This window comes from Candoia aspera, chromosome 12, assembly GCF_035149785.1.
Source record: "Candoia aspera isolate rCanAsp1 chromosome 12, rCanAsp1.hap2, whole genome shotgun sequence".
NCBI lineage: Eukaryota > Metazoa > Chordata > Lepidosauria > Squamata > Boidae > Candoia > Candoia aspera.
The window spans coordinates 5,997,606-6,006,502 of NC_086164.1; the positions used below are offsets into that span (position 1 = coordinate 5,997,606).

An 8,897-nucleotide genomic window follows, 5' to 3' on the forward strand; every position below is an offset into this window, starting at 1 on the left:
CGCGCGTTGCCACGGCGACCAGCGAGGCCGGCAGGGACTCCACCTCCCAGCATGCACTAGGGGAAGCCCTTCCCTTTAAAAAAAAATTCCCCGGCCTACCCCGGCCGTGTGTAATTGTCCATCCCGTATGGAAACCCAGCCAAAAGAATAAAGCAGGAAACGTAAAAACGCTTCGCCTTTCCCTTTAAAAAAGCACCCCCTCCACCGCTTCTGTGTTGCTACAGCAACGGCGGCCGGAAGTTGTTGGGCGCGCGGTGCATTCTGGGGCCGAGGACGGGAAGGTCAGAGCGCCCGGCAGGAGCGCCGTGGTGCATGCGCGGTGTGCTGCTGGCGTCTGCGGGAGAAGTCCGGCAGCGGTGCGTCGGGATGTGGTATGAAATTCTGCCCTCGGCGGCTCTTATGTACGTGGGGTTGATCATCCCCGGAATTGCCACTATCTACATCCACCGATACACAAACAACGGCAAGGTGAGGGCTGCAGGCTGTGGATGCGATGCCGGCGGGTGGGACTACAACTCCCATCCCCCTGGAGTACAACTCCCATCCTTCTGTACTGGCCTAGGGGGTTGATGTATATTTTACATAACGGCAGGGATCCTCAGCCTCGTCGGGGGAAGGACCCTTTGCTAATGTTTTCATTGAAAATGCAGCTGTCCCCCCCCCCCGAAAAACAGGGAAAATGCTGTTTCGAAGCAAGAAAAGGCAAAGAACAGAAATGCGGGAGGACGAGGAGGAAGGAAAAGACCTTGTAGGGTGAAGCCCCGAGAGAGATTTTAAAGACGGAGAGGCAAATATTATGATCTGGAGAACAACAGAGGAGAGGGGGACACATCCCCCTCCGAGCCCTGTGCTCCCCTTAAAATCCTAATCCTTGGCTGGAAATTACTTTACTTAGCCCAGCAGTTCTCCAGCATACTGGTCTCAGGATCCCTTTACTTTCTTAAAAAGGATTGAGGACCCCAAAGAGTTGGGGTTATATCTATCAATATTCTATTTGTTTATTTACTCAGTTTCTAGAGCTGCCCATCACACTTTTAGGTGACTAGGTGGCCTAAGAACCACAAAATACGCCAAATAAAATAAAAATCTATCGTCTGTACAACCAGGAGACGGGCTCTAACCCACACCCAGGGCCCCAGGCTTGGGCACAAAACCACGCTTTAAAGGCCTTATGAAAGGCCAACAGGGACAGGGCTAATCTAATCTCAGGGGGAATGATGTTCCAAGGGGCGGGTGCATTAAATGTATTAGAAATTAAAATGGAGACATTTTAAAACATCTATTTGATGTGCTCCCCAGATCACACTTAGGATACTCAAATTGCAGCGTTAGGCTTTGCTGGTAGCTTAGGCAGAGCAGTGTGTTTCTGATCCTGGGAATGCTAGAGGTGAACCTATGTGGCATTTATTCGGTGTCCCCTTTTCACAGCCATTTTGCCTGATATCTGGACTCTTACCTTTTTTAAATCTTTTTTCCTCTCTTCTCTCCCACCCTTGCTGCTATCCACATGGCTTCTGCCTTATTTCTGTATGCTTAGAATAAAAGAGTGATACAAGATATAAAAGACTGGCAAGCACTGCAAAGAGAGAAACGTGTCTGTAGCACTGGATTGAAGGTTAGTTTGAAGGAAACTTCTCTGGATGAAGCAAAGTCATGGTATCATCTTTGTAAAAATGGATAAATGCTGGAGGGGTTCATATCTGCCCCCCCCCCTGCCCCTTTTGGTGCCTTCCAGTCAGTGTTGACTCCTGGCAACTGCCTGGACAAGTCCCTGCGGTTTTTTGGCAAGATTTCAGAAGTGGTTTGCTATTGCCTCTTTCTGGGGGCTGAGAGAGAGGAACTGGCCCAAAGTCACCCAGCTGGCTTTGTCCCTAAGGCAGGACTAGAACTCACGGTCTCCCAGTTTCTAGCCTGGTGCCTTAACCACTACGCCAAACTGGTTCTGCCCTTACCTGCTAAATAAATCCTGGCTAGCTTCTATTTTTGATTTGACTGATTTCAAGAATTTCTATTCCACACTTCAGTGAAAAATGTTCTTGGTGTGCTTATACTTAATTATAAAAGAGACAGCATTCCTGTTCTCAGGCACACAATCACAATACAAAAGACACAACAGAAAAGGAAAAAAGGTTAAAATAGGAAGAACCATACTCAGGTGTCAATGTATGATGTTATAAAGACCTTAGGCCTCTCTTGGTTAATCCTGGGAGTTGGTAGCCCTTCACTTCTGCTCATATTAACAGAGAAGAATCCACTGCAGATTTTATTTTTGGAAATAAAAAGGAACTGCATTGTGGGGGAAGGGAGAAGAGCAGTTAAAATGTATTTCTGAATCTTTTTCGCAAACTGTTCTGCTGTTTGAAGGAGTGTCTCATTAAGAGATGAGGAAAATATTTTTTCTGCCCGGTTATTCATTCTATTTTTCTTGTAGTTGTGCTTCTCTTTCTTGGGTACAGCCTCATCATATAAGTTATTAATTGTGTGGATTACACTTCTGTTCCTTATGAGGCTATTCAGGTCTCTTTCTATGCCTATTTCAGTATATTTCAAATACAGTAGTTATTACTACTTTCATTGCATCTTTTTGGTGTTTCCTGATTGTAATTCCTTCAGGCTTCTGGAGCCCAAATACTGAATATCGAATATTCTTAATATATTGTGTGTCTACCTATACCTCCAGAGTCAAATGGCCAGTTTTCTAAACAAGTTTGACAGTGTTCTCATGAACCAGGTCAGGTTTGTCCAAAGTAATAGCTGGGAACAGGTGGATTTCCTGAGATATCTTAGACTAGAGCTGGCCTTTGTGATGGTTGCCTATTCTAAAAACACTCTAAGACTCACAAGCAGGAGCTTAATAATATCTGGTTTATTTAAGAATAGTATGCAAGTACAAAGAAAGCTGAGAATGATGAAAGCGCGCCAAAATCAAACTAAAAAACCCCAATGCAAGTGAAGTCCCACCCCCCGTACAATCGTCTCAATTCACAATCCCAGGTGCTCCTAACGAGCTCTGCTGATCAGCGGGAAAAGACCTTGAACAGGGAAGATAACCCAAACACATTCCATCTAAATGAACACAGATAGAGAACTTGGTACAAGGTCCCTCAGCAGCTCCCTCCCAACCAGAAACGCGCATCAGCGCCTTGGCATGTGAAACGTTACGATGTACAATGCACATTGAAACGGTAAACATGACATACTGCCCCCCTAAAAGAAAAAAATCCTAAGCAGAAGGCTTCAAAGGGTAAGCTAAGTGGAAACGGTTAACTAAATCAGGAGCATTAACGTGCCGAGCAGGCACCCACTCAGGGTGTTTCCAGCAGATCAGGTACTGGAGGGTGCCTTGAAGCTTGCGAGAATCAATGACCTCCTTGACTTCAAAGTGTTGTTGCCCGTCAATCATGATCGGAGCAGGAGGAGGAGGTTGGGGTGCCAGTGGGAAGATTGGTGGACAGGCTTGAGCAGGCTGCAATGGAAAACAGGGTGCAAGCGTTTCAAATTGTGAGGCAGATCCAACTTAACAGTAACCGGATTAACAAGACCAACAATAGGGAAAGGACCAATGGATTTGGGAGCAAGTTTCTTTGAGGGTTGTGGGGACTTTATGAACTTGGTAGAAAGGTAAACCTGATCCCCAATTTTGAAATCGTGCTGCACAGAACGGTGTTTATCGGCTTGGAACTTGTAAGCATCCTGGGCATCAGCCAAAGCCTGCTTAATCACCGGCCATGAATGAGCCAGCTGAACAGCCCAGTCAGAGGCAGAACAAGATTGGGGAGGAGTTTGTGGTAGCTCAGGGATGGGAACAAAGTCGTGCCCAGAAACCACACGAAAAGGGGTCTGCCCAGTGCTCTGATGGACAGCATTGTTGTAAGCCACTTAGGTCAACGATAAAATCCATAGAAATCTCCTCCCAGGGATGGGATGGGCTGGCCACTGGCTGCAGGAGTCCCTGTAGTTTACCCCCTTTGCGCTTTGACATGGCACAAGTAGGACAGGAGGCAACGTAGTCTTTAACGTCCCACCTTAAGGTTGGCCACCAAAATTGGCGAAGAACCAAATGCAAGGTTTTGACAAAACCAAAGTGTCGAGCAAGTTTGTCATCGTGGGAACGCTGCAACACCTCAGCCCTCAAAGTTTCGGGTACATAAAGGCGGTGTTGCACCCATGCCAGACCGTTTTCAAAAGAAACAGTGTCTTTATTAGCTAGCAACCAAGTGTCAGATTTCAGCGCCTGGAGAAAGTCCTTCTGTAACTGACAAGGAATTTGCATTTTTCGCTTCCCAGACGGGGCTGGGGGCGGGGTTGCCTGTGCACGGGGCTGGCTCCGAGTAACGGCAACCAAGCCTAGTTGTGGTTCAGTGAGAACAGTGCCAACTATATCTGTCACGTGGTCAGAGTCCTGAGGCAAATGTGACAAAGCATTGGCTAGAAAGTTTTTCTTTCCCGGAATAAAGTTTAATTGGAAGTTAAAGCGACTGAAAAATTGAGCCCAGTGAATTTGTTTAGGACTGAGACGCCGGGGGGTGCGGAGGGCTTCCAAATTCCTGTGATCAGTCCAAACCTCGAAAGGGCATTTAGCACCTTCCAGAAGGTGGCGCCATGCTTCCAGAGCGGCTTTTACAGCAAAAGCCTCCTTTTCCCAAACATGCCCCCAGCGTTCAGTTTCAGAAAATTTTCTGGACAGATAAGTGCAGGGTTTTAGGTGATTTTCAGAATCCCTTTGTAATAATATAGCCCCAACTTGGACCACGAAGGGGCGTTCCACTGTGTTTAACTTCCCCGCAGGAGAGTGCGCTCGGTACCTCTGGCAGGCGCAGAAACACCCAGGCATTGCTCTGCTTCCCTGGCCGGCGAAAGAGCTCTGGGCCAAGCACCCTCTCCTCTGCCACAGATATTTGCTATGAGCTTGGTACAAGGTCCCACAGCAGCTCCTTCCCAACCAGAAACGCGCGTCAGTGCCTTGGCATGTGAAACGTTACGATGTACAATGCACATTGAAACGGTAAACATGACAGCCTTCCTGAGACATGAAGTTATGTCACTAAAAACCTAGTCCTCTGCACACTGTATTTAATGCAGCAATCAATGCATCACACTCTCAGTCACTTACAAAAAATGTGTGGCAAACAATTCAGTGTTTTTTTTAAAAATTATTCAGTAGACCCAGAATTCAGTTATGACTTCTCTCAAAGGAGTTGTTTAGTCCTAGACTCGCAAATATCAGCTAGGCCAATGGTAGGCTCTATTTTTTTGTAGTTATAAAGGGGCTTGTAAATCTAAAAGTTTCCTGGAGGATAAAAGTGTGACAGTTTGCTATAATTCAGGAATCAATTTTCTGGATAGGGTTATGGAGTTGGATAACTCAGTCAATTAAACTTGAGAGCATCATCTAGTTTGATTGTGACATGGACACTTCTAATTTTTTTTCCTCCTCTCCTTTATTTTTCAGGGTTTGGAGAACATTGACTGAAGCCATGGGGTGAATATTCTTATTTCATGAATAAAACAAAATCTAAAGCAAGTGTGCTGTGAAAGTGTTACAAACTTGTGAGCAGGAAAACAGGATTCTAAAGCAAAGCTACTACCATGGCAATAAAAATACAGACAACGTAATACAACTGCTTTTGTTATGACTTATTAAAAACAATTATATAAGCAAAATCAGTAGCAAGCAGGTGAGAACTATAGCAGCAGAGAATTCTGTTCCACTTGCTTCCACGCCACACGTAGCTTGCGGATCTGCAACATTGGAAAGAAAGTTAATCTTGCAGGAACGCATGGGGCTGGCATGCAGAAGTGGCCCTTGGTTTCACGCAAGGAATACGGGCATTACTCACTTCTCCAGATCACTTTGGATTTGACGTGGGTCCAGTAGATGTTATGCGACTGGGCAACTGTTGCTCTGGTTTAGCAGGAAGAGAAATTACTATATTACAGTTTCTGAGGACATGCAAGTAAGGTTGAGTTCTCCCACTGTGTTAATCCCTTGGTGTTACAATATCCAGCTAGAGATTACAGCAGTTCCAGTCTAACACAACTGGAGGGTATCCGGTTAGCAGAGGCTGGAATTAATTTTCAAGGGAATTGAAATCACCAATAATTTTCCACAGTATTTTTAAAGCACCTCCCCTACTTCCTTGAAAAATTAATTGGAAAGAATGCACATTGGGAGAGGATTTTATATGAATTATAGCTTCTTTGCTCACCTAAAGTGATCTTTGTTCCCATGAAATATCACAAAAGCATTTGAAGAAAAGCAGCAGTAGTTTAAAGTACATATAATACTTACACAAAAACAACTACAAGGGGACAGTGTGAGGGAGGTGGAAGCCATGAGTAGATCTGACTCATTTTTAAGTTGGTGGTGGAGTGAGTGATGGCACCTCGTGGGTTTCCAGAGCACTGCAAAAAAAAAAAAAATGCACCAAAGCTGCTTCAAGTTATGCTGTTTAAAACAGGATTAGTGATTAACAGATTTCTACAACACCCTTGCCATTTGCCATTTTTCACCATCAGTTTTGTCACTTTGTACAGTACACCAAAGTGCAATAAATGCATTGTGTGCATAGTCTTTAAAACTCCCTAGTGATTACTTTATCTAGCACGTTCTGCTTCAATGTGGCTTACTGAATATTCCACAACCCAGTGAAGTGGAAGCTGTGGTTTACTTACCATAGGATTGGGATCTTACGATAACATGCTGACCCCAAGCTAAACAAGCAACGTGGGGGCTTAGCATAACATGAGAACCTGACGTGTGATCTGTATAATTCGTGCTTCAAATTTTGAGGTGTGGGTTGGTGTGGATAATGAGCAGATGAGTTCAGACAGACCTGAGGATGCTGTCTCACTAGTGCTTACCTGTAAGAATTTCGTATCATTCGGGGGAGTTTGCCAAAACCCCAGGACAGCAGTGGAGCTAAATGAACGTGCCTCCAGCAACAGACCTCGATATGCAGCACCAAGGATCTGAACTGGAGAGAAAAAAACTGCTTTTGCTAAATCCTTTACAGTTTCTTTTCTGCTACTGTAAACAAGCAAACATGGTTTTGTTTTCCAAGCATTAAAAAAAAATTCTGGGTTTATGCATTGCACTAATAATTAATTGCTTAACCATGGGTTAACAAATAAACCAAAATTGACTGGGTTCACCCATTTTGCTAAGCATTTAGCTATTGAACTCAAACTGGTTGGGTTCACACAACCATGATTTGGATTATTGGATGCATGATGTGAGCACAACTGCTGACTTCAGGGATACATACATTAGTTTTCTTGGCAACAACGTGGAAGTATATTGTTCTTACCTTTCTCCAGGAAGTTTTTCCAATTCTTATTGTCTCCAACCCTGAGATTTCTTGATAACCTCCCATCTAAGTAATAACTAAATCTGGTTCTGCTTAGTGTTTTTTGAGATTAGCCAAAATTCTGCTGGTGCTGCTCTTGCTAAGCCAAAAACCCAGTGAAGCAATGATTGGTGCTGAGAAAACAGAAGGACCTGTTAGTTATATTTTAAAAAGGGAGAGGGAAGAGGAAGCGTTGGGGCCCAACAGCTTTAACAGTATCTTCCTTTCAATCGAAATAAACAAAAACTTACCATTAACCAGCTGCCCGTTTTGGAAAGAAGGTGTACTAACCAAAACTTCATAGGGACTAGGAACAGGTTGGGGCTGCACCCCAGTATGAAGAGGCAACATATTCTCACAGGCAGATGCAGGAGCTCCAGTTGGAAAGGCGTGATTCAAACACAGTATGGTCCAGAAGGCGGTAACACCACCAAAAAGGAAGTGATTCCAACAAGCCATATGTGGAAGAAAGAGGAGTTACTTGCTTATCCTCCGTCTTCAGAAGCAAGTATGAATTCCCCCAGCTCAGAAGACAAAGCTTTAAAAAGAAAAGCTGAGCTTTGGGTGAGTCATTACTCCAGAACAGATTCATTTTCTACCCATAAAGGATGGGAAACTCACATGTCCTTTTTGCTGAGAACATCTCTGGGTTTCTATGTGGAACTAAGCAAAGGGCTGGAGCAATGCTAGAAATGGGTTAACGGTAGACAGCTAGTTGTCACAGAGTTTCTGGAAGACCAAAGAGGGTGGATGTATCATGCAGTTATGCCTAGTTTATCCCTTGAGCTGTTGGAAGTTGTCCATTCCTGGCTTTGTCTATTGTCTGATTGCAGGCAATTGTTTATTCTAAAAATACTGTAGCGTAACATGGCTAATGTAGTATGGGAACTCAATCTACATTTCTGTGACTTCACCTTGCAGTTGTAGCTCTGATACCTCACCAGGTCGCTATTACATCCAACTGATTTCTTTGAACTAGAGTTTCAGGTCTTTTAAAATGCTTTTTCTCTCTCAACTGCATCCCAAATTTGCTGGTCATTGACCAAATAAATATTATTGACTGCATCCCAAATTGCTTTCAAGCCAGGACAATGTCATGAGTTTGAGAAACACAATCTGAAAATCATACGATTGTTGGCATGACTTGAAAAAACTTTTTGGCAAGAATGATCACTACTTATTAACGAGACGTATGTTCTTCTAGGGACCAATTTAGATGCTATCAAGGCATCTAGAATGGTGAACCTTCTTGTGGATGGAGAGATAGAATAATTATTATAACAATATTAAAATGGTAAGTGCAATCCTGATTTTCAGCAGTGGATTGCTGAGATGGTTGTCAACATTTAAAGCATACTTTTTTTTAAACTAAATTCACAGCACTTGGACAACCATGTTTTATCTTGAAAAAGCTAAGCAAGGCCAGGGTTGATTAATACTTGGGTCAGAGACAGACAGAACAGATTGAGAAGTAATAATATTCTAAAAAAAAGCAGCGGCAAATTTTCCATGAAAAACTACATGCATATTTCCCTCTAATTACTGGAA

At 43.8% G+C, this 8,897-nt stretch overlaps 2 protein-coding genes across 2 annotated transcripts; one reads left to right on the forward strand and one right to left on the reverse strand.

Moving 5' to 3' along the window:
- Positions 1-284: 284 nt before the first annotated feature.
- NDUFA1 (NADH:ubiquinone oxidoreductase subunit A1) lies at positions 285-5,621 on the forward strand. The gene is made up of 3 exons (XM_063313583.1): positions 285-468; positions 1,538-1,615; positions 5,453-5,621. Exons 1-3 carry the CDS (start codon positions 313-315, stop codon positions 5,471-5,473), a joined length of 255 nt encoding a protein of 84 aa, XP_063169653.1. The 5' UTR covers positions 285-312; the 3' UTR covers positions 5,474-5,621.
- Positions 5,592-7,921, reverse strand: LOC134504393 (putative defense protein 3). Its single transcript, XM_063313582.1, has 5 exons — positions 7,601-7,921; positions 6,865-6,977; positions 6,293-6,405; positions 5,841-5,905; positions 5,592-5,742 (listed from the first exon to the last, which is right to left on the reverse strand). The coding sequence occupies exons 1-5, from the start codon at positions 7,806-7,808 to the stop codon at positions 5,651-5,653; spliced, it is 591 nt and encodes a 196-aa protein (XP_063169652.1). The 5' UTR covers positions 7,809-7,921; the 3' UTR covers positions 5,592-5,650.
- Between the last annotated feature and the right edge of the window lie 976 nt (positions 7,922-8,897).

Bases quoted from the DNA above. Each gene is read 5' to 3' on its own strand.
- NDUFA1 (XM_063313583.1), top strand. From the start codon at position 313: ATGCGCGGTGTGCTGCTGGCGTCTGCGGGAGAAGTCCGGCAGCGGTGC. The intron at 469-1,537 runs GTGAGGGCTGCA...CTGTATGCTTAG, and splicing joins GATACACAAACAACGGCAAG to AATAAAAGAGTGATACAAGA. The intron at 1,616-5,452 runs GTTAGTTTGAAG...TTTATTTTTCAG, and splicing joins TCTGTAGCACTGGATTGAAG to GGTTTGGAGAACATTGACTG.
- LOC134504393 (XM_063313582.1), bottom strand. From the start codon at position 7,808: ATGGCTTGTTGGAATCACTTCCTTTTTGGTGGTGTTACCGCCTTCTGG. The intron at 6,406-6,864 runs GTAAGCACTAGT...TTTTTTTTGCAG, and splicing joins ATGATACGAAATTCTTACAG to TGCTCTGGAAACCCACGAGG. The intron at 5,743-5,840 runs GTGAGTAATGCC...CCAATGTTGCAG, and splicing joins ATCCAAAGTGATCTGGAGAA to ATCCGCAAGCTACGTGTGGC.